Below are 27,635 nucleotides of genomic sequence, written 5' to 3' on the forward strand. Positions count from 1 at the left end.
ACCGACAGACACGGATAGCGCAGATGCCACCAAGTCCTTTTTCAGTCACATTTGCACACACACACACACAAACGAACGCACACCCGCACAATCATCTTAAACTGTTCCTCAGCTGTCTGGTGCCGTTGTGCACAACGATTCTCTAGCATTTGCATATGAGATCAAAGAAGTTTTGCAGCGAAACGGAATGCATCCGATGTGAGAGACCAAAAAAAGGCGAAACTGAAACTTCTCACCATTGCTGGGTGGGTCAAGTAACGGTGCCGGAAGATGAGCACCCCGGGAACTGACTAATGACGGGAGCAGCACCCTGCGGCCGATGGTCCATGACAAATGCTTGGTATAAAAGTGTCAAAATAAAACATAAATTATAGTTGCGCCTTCCGTCCACTCGGGTTTTCTTTTTTTTTTCTTTACCCAACTCATCTTTACTCCACACGTGATCTGCTGGGCCTTCGATTATCTGCTTGGTTCTGTTCGGCAGGACGAAAGTAATGAGCGAGTGCGTGAGCGTCTTGGAAAGCGGAAGCAATACAAAATAATCGTCCAAAGGTTTTCCACGTACGTCACGCAGCGAATGCTCTGATAACGTTCTGCTGCCCCGTCCCGTACGTACCATCAATCTTTCGGGGTGTCAAAACTCGTAAACCATCGCGTGGAAACCTCTGTGGTCGTGTGTAACGCGCGTTGACGGACATATCCCTGCGTTTGCCGGGTTGCGCGGAAGCCCATCACGGTTAAGCAGCGAACTCTGAACTTGAAAAACCTCTGTCCCTGGGCATGTTTTTTGAACGGAGGATAGGATGGCCTGTGTGACCCCCAGGGCAAGGCTTCAACCGGGAAGTGCTTCCAAATTTATTGGAAAATAAATTTCTATAATTATGGCCACTTTTTTCACACCTCCTTCATTGAAGCGTTTTATCGGTGAAACTTAGCCTGCCTCCGCTAATGTTTGCTGCTACTGGTGTTGCATTCAACTGTCTGCTGCCAGCATCTATCACGGCCGGGAGTTTCCAATGTCTAAAAATATGGTCACAGTTACGACAGTGCCACTGCGCTTTTTCTGGCTTCCCGTTTGTTACCCGGTACCAATTTCTCGATATTAAGCGACAAGCATTGGGGTTTTGTGTGTGATTCCTTCATTCCCAAACTCGGTCCAATGTACGCTTTCCCAAATGGCAAGCGTGATAAATAATGCTTCTTTTCTTTCTTGGGTGTTTTTTTGCTTTTTTGGACGGTTGTAGAGCAATATATTTCCCGGATGTTAGAGTAATAAATTTTTATGTTGTGAAGTTACGGTGGTTGGGTTCGGGTCTTTTTGGGCTGTGGGTCTGAGTGTGTCGCTTAAAATTGTCATCACCACGAATTGGTGGTGCGATTCAAGTAAGGATATAGATTTGCAACTGAAATTTATGTTTGAATGTATATATTTTTTGTTTCACGGAAAAAGCCCACATTCGAGATTTTGCTGGATTCATATAGCAAATTTCTATTATCAGTATGTTTGATCTATTATCAGAATATTTGTACGTAGAAGTGAAATCCATGTGGCTTTGTGGGTCATTTTTAAAGCGGAAATGTCTACAAAAATTCTCTACAAAAAAATACCTAAAACTTGTGAAAATTGGAAAGATTTTACATCTAGCCCAACAAGTTTAATTTAAAAAAAATCAAGAACTGGTGTAAACTTCACCATTTTATCTCAAAACCCTTCTAGGTCTAATCCTTATCAAGAATACATAAAATATTGTTCGGAGTTTTTAATCATTCTTCAAATAATTCGTATTCTCCATTTCTTAAAATATCGTTTCATTTTTTATTGGTTTTGTTTTGTGTTGCGCTCCTTCTTAATAAATAATGTTCACATTTTCTTTTTTCAATACTAAGGATGGTTAATTCGTATGCACACTGGACACTGTAATACCTTTCGCATATACGTACCCTACCTATATACAGCTGATGTGGCATGCGTTTAAGGATACCAGCCGTGATCGGCCCGATCCCGACATGCGATCGAGGCAACGGTAGCTCTTGCACCGTGCGCCATCGTATGATGTCCGCTGGAAAGCATACCGGCACCAGGATGACTTGCGCCCGTATAGAATCCCTGATAGTGCCCGGTGTAGGTCGTTCCGGGTGGTGTGAGTGTGTTCGGTGGTGGTGGTGGTGGAGGTGGTGGCGTACCGGACAGTTTGTATTTGTCCACGAACGATGGATGGCCCATGTATGGGGTAGGTCCACCCGCCAATGGGTTGTGATGGTGGTGATGATGATGATGGTGATAGATCGGACCGAATCCACTCGCATCGGAAGCGTACGGTTGGGCAAGCATATTGCTCCCGGAACCGACGGAAGAGCTCGTGGTTGGAGTACCACCCGAACCCGTACCATGCGGTGATAGACCGTAGGGCGAGAGGGAAGATCCACCACCGGACGAAGGTGCAGGTGAGTTTAAGGGCGAATGGTGTCCCGGTACGAGGGAAGTCAATCCACCGGCAGTGCCGTTGAGGTGATGCTGAGGTGGCTGCGGCTGCTGCTGCTGCTGCTGCTGTAGATGTGCCTGATGATGATGGTGATGATGATGGCCGTCGGCTGTCGCTGTGGTACCATCGACGGGATTAGCGCCGGGCGGTTGGTGAAGATGCTGCAGATGATGCTGAAGGTGGTGCAGCGAGGGTTGATGGTGTGCGGATTGATGTAGCGCCAGGGCAGCGGGTGTCACGGTGGAGGGTGTGGTGCTGGAGGAGGAAGTTATCCGCGGTGAGGAGGAGGACGTGGTGCCCGTAGAAATTGTCGCCATTTCGCTATCCTCTGTGAAGTGTGCGAAACAAGGTAAGAGCATTGAGTGGCTGTTAGTGGCAAACGAACATGGCCGTCGAGTCGGACCATTTAGCGGACGAGAATGGTATTTTGCGGTTTGAATTACGTGTGTAATTTAATCAAATTTAAAAGAGAGTCAAATCACGCCTAAGTGTTTATTGTTTAGTTTTATGTGTAGCTTTAGAGAAAGATAGTAGACAGAACGTTTGTTTTTACGTTGACAGTTACTAGCTGTCAAAATCACACTTAGTGCAGGCTTGGTGAATGACGCACGATGATCAAATTAAATGACATATTAAATATATTCAGCTTAAATGTATCAAAATACATTAATCAAAAATTTTACTCAGAACGACAATTTGGTGAATTTTGTAAAGAATGGTTCAGTAATTTATTTTTCTCTATTTTACTATTTTTTATATTTAATTGATGCTTCTCATCACCCAATATCAAAGAGACAATTCATGAGCTATCCAACTTACCTAGCGGAAAATAAAAACGAACTAAGCGTAAAGCGTTCCGGAAAGCGAAAAAAGAAAAGAAAAATCCTACAAAACAACATCACCATCCGCTGTGTGTGAAAAACGTGTGCACCAGCTTTTCATCACCGACGGATGGTAATGGTTGGAGAATGAATTTCTGAAGTCGTTTCATCATTATCTTCTTTTATTTCCCTTTCGACAACTGCATGTGCACTGTGGTAGTGGGAAAGCCAGACATTAGCAATTGCTGATGAAAGGGAAAACCTAACCAAAGTACAGCGTATGCAAAATACTGCACCTCGTATAAGAACCATTTGAACAATCAACAAGTTCCTTGAGGAACAAAAAAAACAACAACAAACGCTTGGAATACGGTTTGAAGCAGTAAAAAGTGTCTCAAGTATGTTGTGTGCGGAAATCATTCCCTCCTGTCGACGCGTTCACTTTCTGGTGACGATATTTATAGGCGTAATTCCACCGCCGCCGGGGGGAAAACAATAAGTTTGGCCTTCTATTGCTTGTGATGCTTTGCTGGCTATACTTACTTTTGTAGCTGGAGTTGCGTTCATTTTTTAACCGATCGCTTATGGTCGGTGCCGATCGCTCCTGAGATCTTTGCAATAAAAGAGAACAGAAAAAAAATAATATTAAAACAGAACCAAAATGATGAGCATGCATTTTTTTCGAAACTAAAATGTTCCTTCGTTACGAATGCATTCTGGTGAAAGATGCACAAAGTATGTGATAATGATATGATGCAAACTGGTTGGGGTTTCCAGGGTCAAAAAGGGCAACCGCGGAGGAGGGGAGTTGCAAGTAGTCGTTTGTCTTTTCTTTTGTCAAATCATAAACACATGATCTGTGGCGGTTGGTTTTAATTTTAAAACTTATTTTTATTTTTCCAAGCGATAAAGTTTAAATTATGCACCACTTAAGTGTGTTCCCAGTAGGCGTGGGTGCTTACGCTTATATACTGGTTAATGTTTATAAATGATTTGAGAACAAACTTTTGCATTGGAATTATTTGTAACTTTCACACACGTCAACATCGTTTCATGATGGGGACATTATAGTTCAAAATACAAAACAAATTTCCCTTTTTTCTGGTGAATTCTATGAAGTTTATTTATAATATGTGAAATATTTGCTGTAGCAGTCCATCATAACTTATATTACTTATTTTTTATATTATTTATTTATACTTATTAATTAATTAATTATTAATTGATAATTATTACTTGGGGCGGCCCGCTGGTGTATGTGATAAAAAAATATTACTATTACTTATTAATTATTTTTACTGATTGAATCTATATGTAAGTTTCATAAAAAAGCTTTTACTTCCACTACTTCAAAGTTAGTTATTCACTCCTTCAGAAGGAGTTTCCTCGATTAGGCAAGCGATAAGGCAAGATTTCGTTGTCGGTTTATTGGTTTAATCATTTTTATTGTTCGCAGGCTGATTGTACATCTTTCTGAAGTCATTGTTCTTGATCTTATCTTTCATAACAATCACAGCGATAATAAATATTGTATCACCAAAAAGTTGATCTTTCACTCCAAATTTCTCTTCTTGTTTTATGAAAGACGATGAAAGAAGATTTTTTTGCCTCTTTAACGCCTTTAAAGGTATAAAGCATACAGCTTCTTCCATTCATACAGGCATCAAACAAACAGCAAATCATCCCTTATGATACCAAACGCTACCAAAACTGTTCTGTTACATCAAAACACCAACGGGATGCAACATCAATTGATTGCGAGCTCTTAAAGCAACAAACTCCAGCAACGTCGGTCAGTGTTCCAGCTCGTCCAAAAACCATTTGCTCCAATAGCTCCAACGTGGCCGTATCACCTCAGACAGGGTGGCTAGCGCCGAATGTTGCTTATCAGTTGCCCGGACCGTACCGACACATGCTGGTGTTGTATGAAAAACAAACGAATCAAAGTACGTTTGTTTACCGGTGCGTTCTTACTTGACCATCCGGTCATTATACCGATGCTCTTCCACCATCTTCCATCATTTTGCCCGGCAGGATTTTCATCGAGTTGCAACACTCGGTGTGTTACGTGAGCGGCTGAGCGCCAATTAATGTGGGCTGGTGTGGGACGATCGTACCGGACCATATGCTACATATCGCCGGACACTGGACAGCAATCGAGATGCGGTGATCGTATGGCAATTTGATGCTAGATCATTTGATCTGCATTGGAGGTTGGTTCGTTCCGCTGGTAACGCAGTGTACCCACGAAGACGAGTCTCTCAGTATCCGAGAAAATGGTGGGTTTATGGATGGGAAGGATTTTTTTTTGTTGAAAATTATCTTATGGTGGTAGTCCGCAATCGATCGCAAGCCGTAAACAAACGATTCGCTTTATGATTTATTGTTTGTTTAAACACTCTCCCTTGTCTCTCATCCCTTGTCTTACCCACGATGGCTCCATAAGAAAAAAAGACACCATTCCAGGAGGGAAGGGAAAAAAAGGGAACCATCTTCTCGTGCTCTTGCGTTCGGTGAAATTTACTTTCTATTAGTCAAAATTCTTCTGTGCGTGGAAATGACGTTAAAGGATGGGTGCAGCTTTTCCCTAAAGTAGAAGAAGTCCAGAGCCAACGGGAATTTCGGGAAAGATGGTGAACATTTTGAATGAACGAGAGAAATATGTTTGGAGAGTAGCATTAGAATGAGGTTTTGAAGATTCCCGGGAACCAGTTGGAGCTAATCATAACTTAAAGATTGTTTAAAGATTTTTGCTACTCCAATCGTCGTTTTGTTTTTTTTCTTGGGAACCGTTCGTTTAGAGTGCTTCTTTAAGCCCTTGCAACAAGAGCTCTTGGACATTACCAAACGGGCAGGATTGTGCTAATGGAGTTATAAATTTGTTTGGGATCTGTCAACTGCAAATCCACAAATCCACAAAGAAAGCACTTTGCCTCAGAGATGATAGCTTTCATTTGTGGATTTACGATAAAATACGAACAGACAATTATTTATTAGGTGTTACTGACGACCGGCTCCCGTGAAAGTATCCCGTGCGAATGTAGAGTTTGTGATGTTAGGTGCAGCATTTTAAAAGTGCATCGGAATTAAGTAATCACATTCTGGTGCATTCCATACTCCTGGCGCAGTGATAAGGATGTTCAGTGTGATTAACCTACCATTGCTGGTGAAGGTGAGCATGGTGGTTTAAAATAAAACATGCAATGTTGCACCTGATTGGCACATTGGCAACCAACGGTAGAGTCATACGACTTATCAACAAGTGGTAACGATAGTGACCTTATGTATGACCCTAGCAGCTGATCGTCAGGCTTCTAGACAAGACTTTCGGAAGGTCAGAATTGGCCAAAATAGAGGATGTGCGATAAACCACCATCCGTCTGGTATGGACTATAAAAGTGTGCCTCCACCGTACGGCTCGGCATCAGTCTACGTCCGAAGATGAGAACGTTTGTGGTGTTTGTTCTGGGTGCAACGTTGGCACTCGCTGCTGGTGCATTCGTGCCCAGCACGAGCCAGGTGAAGTACGCCGAAAAGGAGTTTCTGCACAAGCAGGAAGACCTGTTGCTACTGTTCCGCCATCTGTACGAGAAGGACTGGAATCCGCAGCTGGTGGCGTACGCCAAGAACTTCCACTTCAAGGAAAGCACGGAACTGTTCCAACACGAGCCGACCGTACAGTGGGCGAAAAAGTTGTGGTCATACTACGAGCATGGTTTGCTGCCGAAGGGCGAAGTATTCTCCGTGTACGATGAGATGCACCGTGAGCAAGCCGTCGCACTGTTCCGTGTGCTGTACCACGCGAAGGATTGGGAAACGTTCTACAAGGTCGCGGCCTGGGCACGGTACTACGTCAACGAGGGTATGTTCGTGTACGCGCTCACCGTGGCTGTCACGCACCGTCCCGATCTGGCTGGCTTTGCCCTGCCGGCACCGTACGAAATCAGCCCGTACCACTTCATCAACACCGAGGTGATCCAGAAGGCGCAACAGTACAAGATGCAGGGCTATTATGGCATGAAGAAGGTCGACGGTGTCTACACGGTGACTATTCCCAGCAACTACACCGGCTGGTACATGCACACGAATGCGGAACAGAAGATCTCCTACTTCACGGAGGACATTGGACTGAACAGCTACTACTACTATCTGCACACGGACTATCCGTTCTGGCTCGGCGGTGAGCAGTTCGGGCTGAGCAAGGACCGTCGCGGTGAGCTGTACCTGTACGAGCATCAGCAGATCCTCGCCCGCTACTATCTAGAGCGTTTGTCGAACGATCTTGGCCATGTGCCGGAGTTCTCGTGGTGGTCACCGATCCCAACCGGTTACTATCCGGATCTGCAGTACTACAACGGTCACAGCTTCCCAGCGCGCGATAACTTCTACCACGTGGATCAGGAGACGAACTACCGCGAAATCCGCCAGGTCGTGGACTACGAAAAGCGTCTGCGAGATGTGATTGATCAGGGTTTCTTCGTGCTGCCGGACGGTAAGAAGGTGAACCTGAGCACACCGGAGTCGGTGGACGTGCTGGGCAATCTGATTCAGGCCAACCCGGACAGCTACGAGCATCGGTTCTACAAGTACGTGGCGATGTATGCCCGCATCATCATGGGTGCGGCCATCGAACCCGTCGAGCCGTATCAGGTGATTCCGAGCGCACTGGAGCACTACGAGTCGGCCATGCGTGATCCGGTGTTTTACCAGATCTACAAGCGCATTGTCGCCTACTATCACCAGTTCAAGGAGCATCTGCCGGAGTACACGTACGACGAGCTGTACTTCCCGGGCGTGAAGGTCGACGGTGTGGTGATGGACAAGCTGCAGACGTTCTTTGACCGTTTCGATGTGGACATTACCAATGCGATCGACATCGAGCCGGAACCGTACGTGCCGGGCAAATACGAAGGCTTCGGTGAGATCGAGTACAAGCCGGATCCGGTCGTAATTAAGGCACGCACCATTCGCCTCAACCACAAACCGTTCGCGTACAAGATTAGCCTGACGGCGGACAAACCGAGCAAGGCGGCGGTACGCGTATTCCTCGGACCGAAGTACGACGAGTACGGTGGACAGTACACGCTGAACGAGAACCGCGAGAACTTCTACGAGCTGGATTACTTCGTGCAGGAGCTGACGGCGGGCAAGAACGTGATCACGCGCAGTTCGGTCAACTTCAACGGCTATGTCAAGGATCGCACGTCATTCTACGAGCTGTACCGTCGCGTAATGGCCGGATACACCGGTGCCGAGCGATTCCAGCTCGACATGTCCGAGGCACACTGTGGCTTCCCGAACCGGCTCATGTTGCCGAAGGGTAAGAAGGGTGGTATGCCGTTCCAGCTGTTCGTGATCGTGTCCCCGTACAAGGCACCGCAGGTATCGCAGTACACTGGCTTCGATCCGGTGCTGTCGTGCGGTGTAGGATCTGGCGCACGCTACATGGACACGTACGCATTCGGCTATCCGTTCGATCGCCCGATCGACGAGAAGGTGTTCTACGGTGTACCGAACGCATTCTTCGAGGACGTCGTCGTCTACCACAAGTCCGAGGGTGATCTGTAGATGCTCTAGTGCGAGGTGTTCTATCACGTACGGGCTGCTAACGCAATCGACGCAATTCCACCGCTTCGACCACTAAACGAAACGTGCGGAGATCGAGTGTGTGTGTGTGTGTAAATAAAAACATGCGGTAACGACAACGCGAACTGGCATATCTAGAACATTGCAATGGTCCGAACGATGAAACGGTTTTACCCACCCTTAATGATGCTGATGCCGAGTACCCTTCTGTGGGGGATTTTTTTTCCCCGTTCCCTTGGGAAATACTTTTTATATCATCTTCAATCGTGTGCACGCTGCTTTGCTTTGCCCTCCCATGTGCCACTGTTCAAATTTGTTTATTCGATTGTCGAAAAAAAAGGAAGAAAATTCTTAACAACCTCCACCCTCTGGGGTGGGTATCGAACAGGAGGAGGTCATGTCAGGGATCGATCGGGAGATTGGGTGAAAGTTTGATGCAATGATTAGAAGTATGTTTATTTATGTTTCTTATAAAATATCGATGAAAGCCGCACTGCTTGGTGCGTTACGATCGCTTCATCCCGTTTTTCCACAATGGACAACATCTGGATTTGTGAAGATCTGGGACGCGTTATCGTTGCGCCTCATTAGAGAATATTGGTTTCTGCAAAGTGCAAGAAATGTGTTCCTATAAAACGTTGTCGACTGTGTTGTGGAAGCAGCAAAGCGAAGGGAAGTTTTATAGCACTTCAATGTGGATGATCCTATCGCGTGTCGCATTTCTCTTCAGCTTCCAAGATGCAATTCTATATTACATAATTACACGTACATTCACAGGGAAACATAAACGATTGTTCCAACTCGATGCCATCGTTGAAAGTAAAATTGATGAAGTTTCTAACACATTCCTCAAATGAGCGCCACCTAACAGTGCGCCGTAAGATGGATCGCCTAAACAAGTGAATTAACGGCGATCGGATCATACCAGCTGCTGTAAACGGGGCAAGTATAAACACACGATAACCGTTCAATTTAACGGTATCACATCAAATGAAATTTATTTTTCACCTTCGCCCGAAACACCTTGCGCAGGGGTTGTATGTAGCAAAAACAAAAACAAAACGTGCCACTGGTTGAACTCATTAAAAGCAGATATACGAGATTTCATACACAGAAAATAAGGCACGTGCCACCAACCACGATCGTGTTATGAGTGTGGTGGAATGCATGGTATGCGAAAGGTGCAGAAAAAAAAGAAGGAAAAATTATAAACACGGAGTGTCTTCATCGTTCGGAAGGAAGCTCATCCTCATCCGTCGCGGGTGGTGAATTTATACCGATTTTAACCATAACTTATGACACATGAAGATCCACCCAAAAACCGATACGCTTTGGTGAAGGTTATTAGGAGATTTACGTATCCGATACCCCGCAACCTTCAGCATTCGAAAAGATGATCGTCTCCAATGTGTCACAGCACTCGGTTGTAATGTTAGGTAAAGATGTATAATTTAAAGTGTTACCAACACCTAGTTCGCGGGCAGGTGAGACACACGAAAGTCAGTCTCATGGTCGATGTCAATGAGATTTGTTTGGTAAAATTCGAAACAAGAAAGGTGGCAGCTTGTAATAGGAGGGATGATAGTAACCTCTCAAGCATAACGCACTGTGAGTGGGAAACATAAATAAAGGTAATCAAAATGTCTCTCAACCATTGAAAGTTGAAGCCAAAATTTCCCAGGGGATCAAAAAGGCAAACAAAAACCTAAGTAGAAGGGGCCTCCGTTTTTTGGGGACCATTTGTCAATGAAATGTGGCTGCATCGGCTTTTTTGTCTTTTTTAGTGTGTTGCGAAGGTGTCAATGCGATGACGTGTTTTGTTGGCACTTTTATGGCCATCGGCTAAACGCCCTCGGTCTCCATTCGGTTGATGATTTAGTTTTATTTATACTCCAAACAATAACAACCGTCATCAAACGGCAAAGGGCGCGCGAATAACTGTCAGTAAATAGATGGCATGATCATGATCGTACACTGGCAAGTATGATCATTATGGCACACAGTACTAAAGTGTGTATCTACTAGATAACGATCATCTTTAAAATTTAACGCCCGAATGTTGATTGCAATAAACATACGTATCGCAATTTAATTACAAATAAATCTTTTTTAATTGAACCATTAAAAACAAAGTCGTTACATTTGAAAAAAAAGGAAAATGTTTGCATCATACTTACTCCTCGTTCGTTTCGTTGTCCCGGAAACCCTTGGCGAAGGGATTGCTGACGATTTTAAGCTGCGTTACCTGTGAAAAGGAATTACAGTACAACAATTAACAAAAAATACGGTAAACAAACAAAAAAAAGCATGGCGTTTGAAAATGAGTAAAATACTTCAAAATTGTCAAACGCCTCAAGCCTCATTTATTTCACCCATTGGATTGTTTGAAACCAATTATGACACTCCCCGCACGGGTACCCAATTCGTGTGTCCCCGTGGTAGCAGAGCGAAAGAAAAGAAATTTATAGCTTTGACTTGAAATTTGTACGCCCGTATGGAAAAGTCCCCTGAATGATGCGCCGAACGCTGCATAAATGTTGTGGCATTTTATAACATTTTTTTTTGTGTTTGTGTGGTTTCTGCCTCTGGTTCAGTTGGGTACCATTCCAATATATCTTTCCTACTTTGTAATATCTGTCAAAATATTTAAACCCATTCATTATTTTTAATCGTTTTGGGGGAAGATGTTGGGTGTCCTCTTTCTATTGAGCCCCGCTTTCGAGACCGCATCTCGACGATCATGTGTGCGTCGTGGATGCCGTGCTAATGCGTGTGTTCCATTCCGTGCGCATTGTCTCTCCGCTGCAAATGCATTCATGGCATTTTAAATTTGGTAAGCGTCGTGTGGTTAAATTTCGCTTCCTCGCCACGGCTATCTCTTATGATTTAGGCATGTTTTAGAATTTACGATCATGCCGGCGACTAGCAGCGTTTACATGTACGATGCAAACATTAGCCCGGTTACAGTAGAATTTCGGCTGTGTGTGCCATTTTGACACCGCACCCCCGTTTGCTGTGTTCATAAAGATGGACACATAGCAAATAAATAAAAAAATGAAATTGACACGAATGTTTGTGATTTAGGTGTTTGTTTTCCGGGGCTAGACGATTCTTTCCGGATTCGAAACTCGACCGTGCGAGTGGGGCTGTGGCAGAGAGCTTGTTTTGGGTGTAGAACAAGATCATTAGAAGGTTTAAAGGCTGCTTATGAATGGGAGTCGTCTAGGGAGCTTGTGTTTTAATAATGATCCTCACAGGCATGTCGCAGAAAAATTCAATCGAGGTCAAAGCGTAGTGTGGGAGGTTTTAAAAGATCGTATACTTGTGATGGAGCAATAAAGTGGAAAACAACACTTTGGGCGCAACCAGCGAATCTCTCCAGCCACCCAGCTAGTATTCCAGACCGATTGACGACACACCGCAAGTGTGGGGAATTCGATTGACCTCGAATCGGAAGATTCTTTTAGCCATCCAGTCTCCATCAGCACAACAGTGTTGCATCAATAATTACTCGATCATCCGCCGACCTGTGCAGCCGTCTCCACCAGTAGGTCGAACAGGGAGGAAAACATAGGAGATGAAGAAAGGCCATCATGCTTGCGGACGCGAAGATAAACATTAAACAGACCGTTCCCTAATCGTTTGTTTGCTCGAACCTAATGGGAAAAGGATGTGATGATGCTGGCGAAGCGAGCATACAGTACACCAAGAAAAAAAAACGCTTCCTACAGCTCTGGGTATGATCGCGTAAACATTGCACCCCCCCAGCAACATTAGGCCGCATAACACATTGGCCCACAACGCTACAGATGATAAACGTCCCGTCGTGTGACATAGCGGGACAAACCTTCCGAGTGACTTACCCGCTGGTTTTGGTAGGCGGTGACGGCCGTGAATGACGTTTCCGGAAAGACGAACGTACGATGTGTCAGGGTATCCTTTTCGTCCTTGACGCCGTTCCGCGTAAAGTAGCAAACGTGTAGCCGGGGCTGGTAGCGATGCATCGAGTTGAGAATGATCTGTAAACATAGGAGATCGTTGCCATCGTTTGCCAAAAGCCTTTGGTGGACTAGGTGGAGTTCTAACACTAATCGCTTACGTGGCCATTGTCGTCGAGCTGATTGTTGGTGAGCTTCAGTTTGTCGAAGGAAATTGTTTGCTTCATCCAGGTAGCACCGGTCGCCGGGGAGTCCGGATGGACGCTGATGCGTGGCGGTGAGATGGGATCCGCCTTTCCGGCCACGACCCAGCTTGAGCTGCAAGCGTACAATGGGTGTTGAGTGTTGGTTATGATAACTCTAGGACTTTACATACAGAGTACGATTTAATAGCATGGTTAAGGGAAGTAAGAATTATTAATGAATATGAATGAATTAGATGAATTTCTGTAAAAAAATGTTAAATGTTATTGGAGTAGTATTATTATTGGAGAATCTAGTGTATTTTGATGCAGTATTTAATTCATGTGACAATAAAGAAACGATCGGGTAAAAGGCCGATACTAGTGTAGATCAAACCCAAGAAAGAGGCCTTGATATCGACAAGTTAATCAATTAAAAGAGTTCAATTCACACTGGCGGTTATATTTCACGACTATTCTTTCATATTACAATTACTATAAAACGTAAAATAAAATATAATTTTTGTTCCCAGAGTCCTAGAGAGTTTTAATGTTAAAGAAGTTTCACTTGAATTTTAAAAAAATAAATCAAAGAAAAGACGCTGTCGCAACATCAAATTAATTTAATTTATGTAATATTTCTGGGGTCACGAGGGCGTAATAATATTGCCCATGATAAGTCAACAAACAACTGAAGAAATATAGGATTACTATTAGTAAAATCATTCTGCGGCTGACAATTACTACAATTTGTCAACCAACGTTAGTATACGATCGAAGTCATCAACCCGTTAGTATATTCGGGTGAGTTTATAATCATGAGTTATGTATTCTACTACGGGATTGGTACGAATTGTGCAACAGCTATTTTTAGTCGTGACAGATAACGTGGCTCATTTTACTAGAAGTTACTATCTTGTTATCTGTTTCTTTAGTAAATTGTGAAATATTTTTCGCGTACTTGCAACATTTTATAATATGCGATATTTGCAAAAAAAAATTTAACAAATTTTCAGATTATTCAGAATATATTCAGTCGCTTAAAAAAATTATGCTCCCCAGTTGGGCACACAAGGAAATATTTTACCTTACGCTTCTAAACTCCCCCCCTTTTTTGGGGTGTTTCAACGTGCCGTGAGTTTTTTGTCCTAAGTCAAACATAATCGGCCGGTACGGTTAGTCGCGATTAGTAATCCATGCAGCTCACAACCACACACCCCAGCGTCATCATGCTTCATGCTTTGCTCGCACATGAAAGAACTGCATTCACAAGCTGACGTCCATTCCCGCCCCTCGCACTGTTCGGCTCTTACGTGTGAAACGCGTATCGATAGCGCTTATCATCGAGCGGCACAAAGTCCATAATCATGAGGTACTCCGCGGCCAGTTCCAGCCCGACCACCTTCACCTGGAAGGTCGGAAACATGCGCCGGCCGGCTTTGGTGACTATCATCTCCGTGCCCTGCTCATGAAATTTGTCCCACAAGTGTTTCCCCTCCAGTACGACCACCACCGAAGCCAGGGACGAGTGATAAGGTTTATCCACGTCGGGTGATTTTTTGCTTGCGAAAGTAGCCGTTGTGGGCGCTCCCAGCTGCTTGGAGGATTGTTGCTGCTGCTGCTGCTGCTGTCTGCTGCCATTTTGTATGATAGATTCTCTTCTACAACCTCTACCAGTACCGTCACCACCACCCGTATCCTCATCACTACCACCAACGTCTTCCTCATCTTCATCCGTTCTGCTAGATTCACCCAGATCCTCTTCCATACCTACGCGCGTGTCCTCGTGCGTCTCGGGAGAAGAAGAGTCTTGCGAGCTAGCGCCACCACCACGTCGGCCGGTTCGGGACTTTTGGCGCGAGTCCGTACTTCGATGCGTCTTGCCATGACCGCGCGACTCGTGAAGATTTTTGTTGCTACTAAGGCTGTTGTTGTTATTGTTGTTGTTGTTGTTGTTGGCACTGTGGTTAAGGTGATGATGGGCGAGGTTGTTGCCGTTGCTGGCTGTCTGCTGTAGACTGTGGACACCCGTTTGTTGGAGTGGCGAAGTTTGGGATTCGCTGTCACAGCTAATGCTGAGCTGCTCGACCTGTTCCAGCGGATTGTATTGACCTTTGTTGGCATTCTGGAGGCAAGCTGTTTAAGTGGAAAAATTAGATGAAAAGAGCAAATAACAAAGAGAAAAAAAATTGGTAAGAACATATTCTTCAAAATAGTATATGAGAAGGCGTTCAACATATCGATCACATGTAGTGAACGGGGTGGAGCAGAAATTCAGGAAGTTTGATCCTTATCATCAATGTCGAGGGCGAGTATGTTCCGTTGGGGTGCTTGCTAAACAGCGAGCTAGATAAAACCTAGATTGCACACCGCAAACGCAACGTTTATCGGAACCGATTTTTTTTTCTTTGGTAAAAAGCAAAAAAAAACAAACCACACATACAAAAAATGTTTACCCATCGTTTCGTGTAATGGACCTTCGTTTAGACTGCAGGTTAAAAATAGAGACGCCACGGTTTACCTCTCTGTAGAATGGTTTTTGCTGTATGCCTGCATCGCCCTCCCAAGGATCCGGATTTAAATCATCTTTTTCAGCTCGTTTGCGGCTGCAGAAATAAAAACTTCGCTTCGCTAAACTATTTAGTCGAGCGCGGAAGCACCTCTCGGAACCGTAAATTGTGCACAGATCGAAAAATCTGCTTCTAGACGGTCCCGGCCAAACCACAAAGCCCTCTGGCCTCGGAAGGAATAACATTTTAAATAAAGTAACTCTACCACCCGCGTAAACGGCGTATGTCGTAGCGTCACTTTGCTTGTGGGGGAGGGGGGAAAGTGGCAGGGAAAAGTGGAAAAAGTGCGCTTCAACATTAAGCAATCATCGAACATTTTTCACAGATCATAAAATTTTGACTCTCCAAACCCGGGCAAGTTGGCGGCTTCCGCGATGCGTCAACAAAATTTTCGACCATGGAGCGGGGTACATCAAGAAACCAAACAAAAAAAAAACAGTAGAAGCATAAACCGACACTGAAAAGCCGCCGGCCATAACTTTTGCCTTTTGCCGGTGGCATACATTGGTGCGCTGATGAAGACTTTGGCAATCGTGGGATTGCTGGGTCTGAGTACTTGGAAATACATTCTCGGAATGTCGCTGGGTTTTATGATGCTTTCGCATGAGCAAGTAGGTCCTAAGGAAGAACCGAGGACGCACTGCTGGGAATGTAGCACATGTGATGGTAATTGGTTATGTACATTGTGTGGAATTTTTCGCATTGTGCACGGATTTCTTATCGTGAATATATTTTATATCTTTTGCTGAAAGTTATCTTACTCAAAGATAGCGAGAGACCAACCGGAATCGCCAAGCGTTTTGAGCTTTTTATTGGTGATTATTTTATAAGCAATTTAGAAGAGCTGATGTTTGTCAAAGTATTTTTTGAGGTTCGTACTACATATTGGATATGTAAAAACATACACGTGAACTACGGTAGAATTGTTTATTCTCGAAAAATAATATGATTGGAACAAGCGCGTTGGTTGTGATTGTTCGAATTTGGGGTGTGGTTTTGTGTATTGAAAATGGCTTGCGATAATATTACGTATAACTATCTGACATTAATTCATACGATAGAGAATTAGATGCAATGGCATTCGAGATAAAGCACAAGCCATAAGGTACACCTAACGAGGATTGTTGAGACAAAAATATCGAGATTCTAAACAAGAAGAGAAAGGTGTGTCTGCTTTTTTAACAAATAGATAAGAGGGAGCTACGGGTAAGTGAATATAGAAATCCCGGAATTGCATGCCAAGATCTCTTGTAGAGCCACAAAAGAAAAAGTAGATAGCAGGAAGATTATGAGATGTTGTTTAAAAATAATAACAAATAAAAAAAATGTTAAAAGCAATGCATAACTCGTAAGTTTAAACAAAAATTAACAAACGTTCTGAAATGTACTGTCTTCTTGGTTTAATGACCCTTAAGGACATGTCGGCCATTTTTGGTCAAAGAGAAAATATAGTGGACGATTTCAAAAAATTATGATTTATTTATTATTTTAAAGATCAGAAATCAGATAAAATCTTCCAGAAATTTAGTATATTATATTTTATGTTAAGAAAAGTTCGAATTCTTAGAAATGTTAAGAAGAATTAAGTGAAAAAAGTGTTATGAAGATTAAAGTATTAAGAAATAATCAAAGAATCAGATATCAGATCAAATCAGATAACAGGTTTGTAAAAAATAAACAAACGGCCAATAAAAAAAATCTTTAATATACATTTGAAATCGCGACTTAGAAGAAAAACAAAAAAAATGATTTCTAACGATTTTTAAATTGTAGAAATTACGAGAATTAAAATTTTGTATTATTATTTTCTTAAGTTTAAATTTCTTCTCAAACATGAATTGTTAATTTTTCTTTTTCCATGCAACTAATGCTATTATCATATTTGTTTTCCTCCATCGAAAATTGGCTTAAATAGTCAACACAAAACGTATCAAGTTTCGTTCGACCAGAGCTGGAATGTCATCCGAACACATGTTTCATGTTTCTACGAAACACATTTATCCCTATTCGTACTTGTGTTTCCGAAACATCGGTTCGGTATGTGAACAATTTCATCATATTAGTTCGACGCCAGTGTCGGGCACCATTAATCAAACAAAAGCCATTCAACAATGAAGAAACTAGCCGAACCTTTTTCTTGCCGTTTAAGAAACCGAAAAAACAACTCCTTGAAACATGAAGAAAATATTCACATCTCTGTTGGACTCATTTGTGTGCGAAGAAGATCACAGTTTTTGGTCATTGTGATTTGTATGTTTTCTACTGTACTATGTCGAGCCTTCCGAGGCGAGCCGCTCTGGCAATACATTTGGAGGATGCAGTTGCTGTCAAATCAAAGCGAAGCCTGATCGTGAACGGCAGCAAACCGTACTTCACGCCCATAAATCTCCAACGACGACGAAGATGTCGACAAGTAGGCTTTGCCGTTTTTCGCGCAAAGTTTAACCCCGGGCTTGCTTGTTTCTTTTCGCATCGTGGTTTGCATTCGCGCTGGCAAACAGCTGAGCTGATCGTATACGGTTCGATCGAAGTGTGAATGAAATGTCAGCCCGTGCATGTCGCCCATGAATGACAAGTGGCGGCGGGTCGCCGAAAAGAAAATGGAAAAGCAAGAGAATTGTTGCAACGGCTGGCCGGGGGGGGGGGGACCAAACCTTGGCATGCGTGCTCGGTGCTTTGAATTTTCCAAATTGACAATTAGTTCTGCACGATTTATGACCAAATGTCATTCGCTCGAGCGATCGCAATCATTTAGGATTAACAAGAAATAAATCTTGTCGCGCGCGCTCTCGGAAATGTGTTGGCTGCAAATTTGTGCATCCATGCAAGGTCGATCTTTTCATCGCGGCACAGTGATTAGCGAGTGATCGTGAACCGCTTTTACGCGAGTAATTGTTTCTAATTGGTTGAAATTAGTTGTAATTACGAATTGGGCTTATGATGCGTTGCTACAATGTTACTTGCAGAGGCAAAGATAATCAAAAGGGATGTTAATAACAGCTGAGACATACCTTAAATTTCTGTATATTTTCTAACCAAAAAAAAACCTTGGCAAACGATTGAAGCGGTTAATATGAAAGATTGAGGGAAGTTAAACGCAGTACTGACAGAGAATTTAAAGGTTTATTATATTAATTTATGAAAACTATAAGGCAATCTTAAATTTCTTAAAGGCAGAAAAAATAATCAAGTAATTAAGTTTTTTTTTTTTTTTGCTCGGTTAGAACGGCCTGGCCGTATCAAGACTTATTTTACCACGTAGCAGGATAGTCCGTCCATGCTACGGGGAGACGGTCCGGATGGGATTTGAACCCGGTCCCTGCCGTGTGGACGGGCGCCGTTTTTCACATGCACCACCGGGCCGCCCCATCAAGTAATTAAGTAATATTTATAAATATTTCTAATAAATCTAGATATTCGATTCTAGAGGAGTTTGCTTTACGACAAAGATTTTCCGGCTATTTAGTGATCAGAAATTTTGGTAGCTAGTACGAATAGTAAGAATTATTTTAATTCATTTGGTAAATAAACTCCACGATTGAACTAGATCAATTAGACGAGTACTACCCACGATTACGAAGGACAGTTACTTCTACCATTACTTTGACTTCCCGAGCAATTAGTATTTCTTAACGATTTATGTACTGCTACTTGCTGTTTGACAGATCAGCATGGGACAGATCATGGCACATGCTATTTCCCGGAACCTCCCACCGTACGGACGTTGTTGTTTCTGCGGCAATAGGTTTCATCGCCCGAAGCAAATAAACCGCTCCGTATTGAAATATGCTTCACTTGTAAGGACAAAAGCGGCACAGATTTGCCGGATTGGCCCGCTGTTTGTTGCTTATTTTCATTGCCCAGTCTATAACAATATTGACACACGTGAGGCATGGAAGCAGACGACACCAGGGAGAGGTTTGCAAAACGGATAGAGTGGATGGGTGTGTGGATGGGTTCGGTTATTACAATGTGTTTCGGAACCGTCGCTCCAGTCGAGAGTCGCGTGCCTTACAGCGCAAGATGTCAGCGTACGGATGATGGCGTAATTTGGATCCACCACGCTGAGCTGAGGGCGAGCAAATGGTTCTGCCATGGAAACCTGTCAACACCTCTGGCAAGCTGAGCCGGACAGTGCAGTGCAACAAATGAGCGTAACGATTGCGATCCTCGTCAGCGGGCGTGATTTGCAAACAAGAATTCATAATGCTCCATGGTAAAGGTAGATGACCCTTCTAGGGTTTTGCTTTAGCATCTAGCTGGTCGTGCTACTGGTAGTTTAGCGAGCTACCTTTTAAGTGTTGTCTATATTTGGAACATTTTTAAGCTTCTATCGCTAACGTTGAATTACACACATTTATTTATAATTGGTATTTTTGTAAAATCAGTTGAAATTTCGCCAGCAAATTATAATGTGTTTAATTAAATCCTAAAATAAATATAAATAATCCCCTTCTCGCGAATTTCATAAAATTTAGCAATTGTTTTTAAGCAAGAGATTCAAAGTAGTGGTGGATTTATGAATCTACTCCGACTACGGGGTATAAAAATTCGAATATACTCTGAAACAATAACTCCGGATTAATCCGGATTAAGTCCGGAGTAATGACTCCGCTGTAATCCGGGAAGACTCCGGAACAATTATTCCTTGTTTCTACGAAGGAGTTCCTACGAAGTTTACTCCGGAGATGTTTTCGAATCACTCCGGAGCAGCCACCTCCACCGCGCCGGAATGTATTTTCGTATTAAAACTGATGGAGTTCCTTGATTTTTTATTTCATCAATTCATCAATTCCAATCTCAACCGGACTTCCTTCGTAAGGACTTAATATCCGATTAAGTTGTAAGACATTACATGAACACTAAGACGTGGCTTGAGCTTAGTAGACAGGATCACGTCATGATAATGACCCCAAACAAAAACAAGCGACGTAAAACTGTGTTTCGGCTATGTTTTGTAGATAAAAGCTGTTTCTCATACAATAGGGCTAGAAATTGAAATCGTTTCATCAATTTTGATTAGTAAACAATAAAATGTGAAACTTTTTAAAACAAGAAAATGAAGTTAGTTAAAAATATTTTTTAAAATAACTTTTAAGCTATTCTTTGAATAGCATTCAGCATCGTTAAAAACGTCTTATAACTAACTGATCGATCGTGATAGAAACATCAGTTCTGAAGTTGAATGTATATTTTTGTGCGATAAAAATGTTATACTCATTTTCTAAGGACATCCCAAATAAAATAAAAGTAAAACAGTTTACACGCCCCTTAAACCTATACAAAACAAATGTCAAACTGCTCCCCAAGCCGAAGGGAAATTTATCGTTTTCCACTCAGTATAGGAAAAATACTACTTTGGTTGTAATTTTCATCCTCCAACATCAACTGGAGGATCGAGCTGCGAGCAAAATTTCCTTTTTTCCAAAAGCATTCGTCTCCTTGCTCGCCACCTTGCCCGCCACCACCCGCGGTCCACCATCAATCTCACGCACTTGTTGAGGTACCGTCCGTTGCTTCGCTTCGGATCGGGTCGCCTCATAATTTACAGTGTCATGTCCAAAGCAAATATTTATGTTGTAATTAGTCGAGTGTTTTTCCCACACCTCCAAACCGCCAACCGCTGCCACCATGCAACGGGAACGTTTGTAGCGGAGGTTTTGTTTTGTTCGTTATTCTCAGGGCATATTCTGTGGGCTAGGGAAAGTATTATTCCGCTGTGCCAGTGAATCAGTTGATCGTATTTTTCCTTCCGTATCGGTGTTTACCGTACATACGTAGCATAAGTGAAGTAACATACAACTTTGCTACCTTTCTTACTGAGGAAGAAGAACTGGTGATGCAAACATTCAGTTGCATTATGGCAAAGGGAAAATGTTTTGTCCACTGCAAACTCAATAAAAAGGCGATGAACAAACTTTTTATAGTATAAAACTTGTGGAAATAACTAGAAATTGTATTAAGCTATGAAATTATTTAATTGATAAGAGTTAAATTAGGAGTATTATTTTTAAATAAGTCGAGTTTTGAAGCTGTTTAAAATTAATTGTCTAACACTAGAACTGTCAGACCAATAATATTGACTTTTATTGTGGAGTTGAACAATTCTATAGCATTTGATGAATGACTTCTATTCTTTGATTACGAACTACAATAATTAATTCATAATTCTAGTGTTAACTTTGTTTTTCATGAACAACAAAACATCCATTTTCCATAATGTAGGTGGATTGGAACAGCTAAGTACAGATGTCTGTATATAAGTGTTTGTGTGACTATGCTCGGTGGTCGTCGTTGCATGTTGCTCATGTTGCTTGGTTTAATCGGACAGATAGAAAGCAACAAATTTCCGAACTCTAGGCCAAGAAATCTGCAACCACGAAGATTCCATGTCCGATCAACCAACAAGTAATCATTTGTCTGCTTTTCTTCCACCCGGTTCGTGGTGGTTTCCACGATCGATTGGTGGACTTGCGCTTTCAGCATTCGATACATCTAATTCTTCAGTACAACGCAGTACAACGTGATCGAAACGTGTTAAGCAACTGGACAGCCATTTTTCTACGGCTTTCAACAGAGTGTCCTGGATGTAAGGAATAGTCGTGGAAACGGTTGAAGATCGCACCGAATCCAGCAGCGAGCAATAATTTTTCCCACTGGACAGACCGATCAACGGGTTGCGTTCGCATTCACGGGACCGGGGGGTGTGCGGGGACCGTTTTGGGTGTGTATGGGAAACGTTTATGGAACCACGATCAAAATAAAGGCGCACCCGTTTCAGCTCCACGTGACGTGCGGTTTGTAAACAGACTGAGACCGATGATCGTGAACCAAAAGTCAACTGCGTTTGCCTTGGATGGAGGGTTCGCATCAAGTAGCAAAGAAGAGATTAGTAATGCCCAGTGTTCGACATTCCGAGGAGATAGTACAGTTGACATCATAATTAATTTAAACGCTAAATCATCGTCCCTACATCGGTACGATTACCAGCGATTTTTGGGTGGCGTGATAAATCGGTTCGCATCGTGTTCACTTTTCGTGTTTCTCATTTTTTTTCTCTTTCCTCTACTGTTGTTCATCAACATCGGGGTGGAACGAGTTAAGTCACAGCAGCCACGGGATCCTAATTAAGTTGCTTATTACGCGCTGGCTGCAGGCAGTAGGAGGAGTGCAGAAGCGCACAGACGAAATGACTCAATTAATTAAATGATGCACCGAGACCAGGAAAGGCAAACATCCTTTGGTTGTCGTTTGTGGAATGTTGTCCTTTCGGGCAGCGTTGTTACCCGTCCATCATGCGAAGCTGCTAGTTTGATACGTAGGTATAGTAAAAATCGGTTTAATTAAATCGCGAACGATTACGGGAGCGAAGTTATGATGAACGAGCCAGGTTTGCGTAAAGGATGTTGCCCGTCGGAAAGTCATTAATTTATGTGAGATATGTAACAAAACCAGACAAATAACTACGATCATTAGTCCATGGTGCTGTTACCGCTCAAGTGTTTGGAAACAAAAAATTGCACAAGATCATAATTTTTTTATTGATTTGCTTAAAAATAATTGGCGAACCTGGAAGGGTGTTTCTCTTCCATTTCCTGCTTTCTTTGACATTACCGACATGAAAATGTTCCCTTTTGCTGCCTAAGAATTAGACTTCAATTGACGCTCGTTCAAGAAAACTCGTTAAGAATATTTTAAGGCAGAACCAAGAACTTCTCAGCATTTTAAGCTATTGTTAGCTATCGAATAGATCCTTTTTTAATGTAAGAAGATATAAGCAGTGAAAGAAACGGAAGTGGACGAATATATTGTGCACAATCTCATCGCTATAAAAGTGCGATCGCAAAAAACGGGAAAATATTTGGAATTTTTTTAATTAAAAAATGCATCATATGTTCCGTCAAGCAACGAAATCAAATAGCTTAACAGTGTTTCGACAAAAAGCACTTTAATCTGGTTCTGGGCGTAACGGATTTTACATTTTGATGTATGAAAAAATATATATTTCAAGACGAAAATTGTATTCAAATGGTAGTAATGGTACTACAAATTTATCGCTTTTTGGCTATTCTGCTGTATAAGTAAGCGAAATTAATTGTATAATTAAATACATTTGTCTTTTTCTTCATTACTGGCACAACAAGCTGAATATGTCTTGGTATGCCATTACTGGCTTCCATTATCTTTATTTACCCATAGCAGGATAGGCAATCCTACGTTTGGCACTGATAGGATATCGTGTAGAGACTGGCCCGACCTAAACAAATACGTCGATCAGTTGAAATTGTTGTGAAAAATATCTTTTATGTAAATATCTAAAACCAAAAATCTTCCTTCAAAATTAATCGAAATGGGAAATTATTTCCAAAACGTTGCTTTGAGGAAAATATAATAGTGCTTTCATTTTATGCGTTTTCTCGTAGTGATGAGATTTCTCTTTGAGCTACAACTCTGTTATTTATTAGTATTTCAATTTGAATTTTTTACCAGATATTCCTGAAGCTTTAAGCTTTAAAAAAAATATTTTCCTCCGTTTGGACAATGTTGACTGTATTTCTCTACGATGTAAAAATTTGGTGGAGTTTTTTTTAACTTCCTATCTTTCTCGATGTAGACGGAAGAAGCAAAGATTCATTTGAACTGAGAAATATTTCATGCTTGTGCCAATTGGTTGATCTCGAACTAATTCTTACCTTCCATCGCTTTCATAGGATTGGTACCATTTTTATAGGACACTGGGCTCCAATAGTCCACTGCCGCCGGGTTGTAATGATGTAGAAAGTCTGTCCCATTTAAATCCACAGCCGACGGTACGTTGCCAACAAGGCTAGAGAACGATTCGTGCAGCATGGTTGCTCCTGCAGATCCACCTGACATTCCAAGCGTGCCGTCGCCGTGTCGGTGACCGTTGGAAAAATCAAGATGATGCATCATGACAAGCAGCAGTGTGTTGTAACGAAGTTGGAACTATTGAATTTATCCTTTTATTGTAATTTGCGAAACTAAACAAACACTTTCACACTTTCAGAATCGATCTGATTTGCTTTTTTCTTGTTTGAAATCGAGTTTAATTACTTCACTTAAAAGAAGTTAAAAACTCCCACTTTACGCTATGCGAAACGCTCTCGCGTACTAAATTAAACAGAATAATTTGTTGTTAAACGAAAATCAAACGCCACGTAATATGGCTGACGGTCGAGGCGGATTTCTTCCGCGGGCAATTTTCACACCTTCACCAATTTTCACTAATCGGCACCGGGTTCGCTGCACGGCAATTCGCACTTCTTCAGATCACACTTCTTCTGTCACTGCAGCAACGACAGACAAAGGTCGCAGCAGGCTTTATTTCACACATGCTGCTGCAGCAAAACATAGGCAGGAACGGTAGCAAGCGTTGGATGGAAGTTGGCAAAAACGAAAGAAGAGGAGAGAGAGAGGGAGATAGGGCGCGAGACGTTTTAGTAGAATTTCCTTCCCATCGAAGCATGTAAAATCCTAAGCAATAGCGTTTTTATGTTTCCCATTCCCCCATTACACAGCGCACGATCACAGCGATCTGCAGGACAATAACGATTACTCTACCGACCGTGTGAAAATTCGTTTTCGCTTCGATGTGTACTATCGGGGGTTGTAAATTATTGCTTTTCTCCGACGAAACTAGCTCGGTGCACTGACTCTAAGCTACGAAACGAGCGCTAAACACACACCGCACCTTCGCGGAACATTTTACGCACACTTGGTGTTCACACATCCGTTTTTGTCGATCGTTAGGAAGAATAATAATAATTAAACTTTCAACCAAGCAGGAAAATTTTCCTGCCGCGACCCACCAGGCACCAGGGTTGTTGATTATCGGTGTAAATTGACCGCCGCACCGCAGGAAACTTTGACCAAGTGCGCCCAATGATAATCGCACAATAAAATTATAACAACCGTCCTGCTACCTTGGGCGCGGTGCTCGCAACCGTTTGGCCGTTCTCGTCGGACTCGGAAAAGTGTGTTCGTTTCGCGCGCGCGCTCGGTTTCGTGTGCGCGTTTTTCCTCGCGTTCGTACGGTGGCGTACTGGGATTCTGGTTTGGGATTACACCGTGTTTCGACCGTTCCCACACATCTCGAAAACTTCTATATACGTGTGTTTATGTGTGTTTGTACGTATGTTTGTATTCTGAATTTTCCACCAACCGTTGGATCGTTGCTTTGTCGGTGATAGCAATAGCAAGGCTGAAGTAGAAAAGGGATAGCTCTAGCGATCGTCGTTGTGTAGGGATGCTGCGTGAAAATCGGTTAGACAGAATGAGAACATCATAGAGTCGGTATGTGATTTTCGGTGAATGTTAAAAGGGGAAGGAGATGCGTGAGAATATCGTGATCTCGAAGTGAAAGTGAATACATCGAGAAGTGACACACAGTGTTGGTGAGCTTGTGGTTTATTAAGAAGAGATACTTTTTTAGAACGAAAAGTGTTATCATCTAATATTGAATTGGAGATCATTGATTATTCAAACTTTTCCTTTTTAAACGGTAAGACCCAAGCAGATCAAATCACAAAACGGATCATGACTCTGTGCGATAGAACTTGATCATATAGCTACAGGAAAAGCAATATCAACAAAAGCCAGAAATGGCAAGCCAAAGTCTTCTAGAGGTTGTGTTGCCACAAAGAAAAAAATCTTAACTTTTCCATTGATTTGGGAATGTGTCACACTCGCACGATCAGCAAAGTCACTAAGATACTCATCTATTGATATTTGTAAGTGTCCGTTTACAGATATATCAAGTTCTTCTGTTCTGGAACGCAGTGCCCTTATCTCAGATATTATGACCCATTGGAACTGGTTAAATCTGGATGAGCAGTGCTATCTGATCAATTATTGATATTTGGAGAACCATCCCAACCCCTAAAAGGGCATTACAGAATAAAAGAAACTAAGCACGAACCCATATTTTCAGTAGAATACAGGGAGTCAATATTAGAATCAGAATGTAAAAGTTGTTAATTGTTCTTCGATGGATTGTTATTTAAAAATACCTCGAAGGTAATTCCGTCCTCATGAAACCAATGCTGGAATACGAGGTGGGACTCATCATCATCTTCTCCAGTATCCTTGAGGATGATTTTAGGCTTTTTCCATAAGACTTGAACCCTCTTACTCGACTCTAGTTGTGATGTACTAGATATAATCTGTCCTATATAACTTATTATCATGAGCGACTTTTAGTTTTACCTCGTAGCCAGAAGGACTTAATTCTTATTATGATAACTGTTAAGGAAGGTTTTTCCCAGGTGACCATTCATTCGTTCGACTTTTAGTATAACATGCGGTAGATTTATATATGTCCTATATAACTTATTATCATGAGCGACTTTTAGTTTTACCTCGTAGCCAGAAGGACTTAATTCTTATTATGATAACTGTTAAGGAAGGTTTTTCCCAGGTGACCATTCATTCGTTCGACTTTTAGTATAACATGCGGTAGATTTAACTTGTTATCTCCTCCTCTTGACTTAACGACCGTAGAAGTCATGCCGGCCATTTCAGGCTTACTAGACTTATTTTTACTACGTAACCGGATAGTCAGTTCTTGCTATGAAGAGACGGTCCAGATGGAGTTTGATATCCGCTCCTGTCGTGTGGAACCGGCGTCGTTTAACATATACATCACCGGGCTGTCTCCTTGTTGCTTTTGTGAATGACTTCGTACTGGATGACATTTGTAACTCTAAGTAGAATGTTCGAATATCTCTCTTTTAGTATGTTAAAGTTCTATCTGTAACAGCTGAAAACTCATACATGTCACCATGTCACACTACTTTGCTGGTGATGGTGTGTAGATCTAGAGTTTCCCAAAATTCATTGAATAGTGCCTCAAAACATCCACTTTCATTGCAATTACATGTTAATCACACATTATGTTTGTGTGTGTGTTGTTTTAAAGGTCATGGACACAGTTCTACCATTTGAAGAAAGTAAGTATCATTGACGAATGCGGGAAGTGCAATTGAGTGGTTAGAAAAAGGTATGGGCTGGGAATGATCTGTTTCGAAGGAAAACT

General features: G+C 42.3%; 2 protein-coding genes across 2 annotated transcripts; one reads left to right on the plus strand and one right to left on the minus strand.

Moving 5' to 3' along the window:
- Positions 1 to 1,649: 1,649 nt before the first annotated feature.
- On the minus strand, positions 1,650 to 26,421 carry LOC125761216 (uncharacterized). The gene is made up of 7 exons (XM_049422143.1): positions 24,274 to 26,421; positions 14,324 to 15,146; positions 12,990 to 13,146; positions 12,754 to 12,909; positions 11,068 to 11,135; positions 3,848 to 3,915; positions 1,650 to 2,811 (listed from the first exon to the last, which is right to left on the minus strand). The coding sequence occupies exons 1-7, from the start codon at positions 24,512 to 24,514 to the stop codon at positions 1,973 to 1,975; spliced, it is 2,352 nt and encodes a 783-aa protein (XP_049278100.1). The 5' UTR covers positions 24,515 to 26,421; the 3' UTR covers positions 1,650 to 1,972.
- Positions 6,704 to 9,009, plus strand: LOC125761220 (hexamerin-1.1-like). The gene has a single exon (XM_049422150.1). The coding sequence runs from the start codon at positions 6,746 to 6,748 to the stop codon at positions 8,870 to 8,872; it is 2,127 nt and encodes a 708-aa protein (XP_049278107.1). The 5' UTR covers positions 6,704 to 6,745; the 3' UTR covers positions 8,873 to 9,009.
- Positions 26,422 to 27,635: the final 1,214 nt, after the last annotated feature.

The sequence above is a fragment of the Anopheles funestus genome, chromosome 2RL (genome assembly GCF_943734845.2).
Source record: "Anopheles funestus chromosome 2RL, idAnoFuneDA-416_04, whole genome shotgun sequence".
In the NCBI taxonomy this organism is placed as follows: Eukaryota; Metazoa; Arthropoda; class Insecta; order Diptera; family Culicidae; genus Anopheles; species Anopheles funestus.

Excerpts from the sequence above, each read along its gene's own strand:
- LOC125761216 (XM_049422143.1), bottom strand. The coding sequence starts at position 24,514 with ATGATGCATCATCTTGATTTTTCCAACGGTCACCGACACGGCGACGGC. Across the intron at positions 12,910-12,989 it reads AGCTCGACGACAATGGCCAC|ATCATTCTCAACTCGATGCA; the intron begins GTAAGCGATTAG and ends CTATGTTTACAG. Across the intron at positions 11,136-12,753 it reads CCGCCTACCAAAACCAGCGG|GTAACGCAGCTTAAAATCGT; the intron begins GTAAGTCACTCG and ends TCCTTTTCACAG.
- LOC125761220 (XM_049422150.1), top strand. The coding sequence starts at position 6,746 with ATGAGAACGTTTGTGGTGTTTGTTCTGGGTGCAACGTTGGCACTCGCT.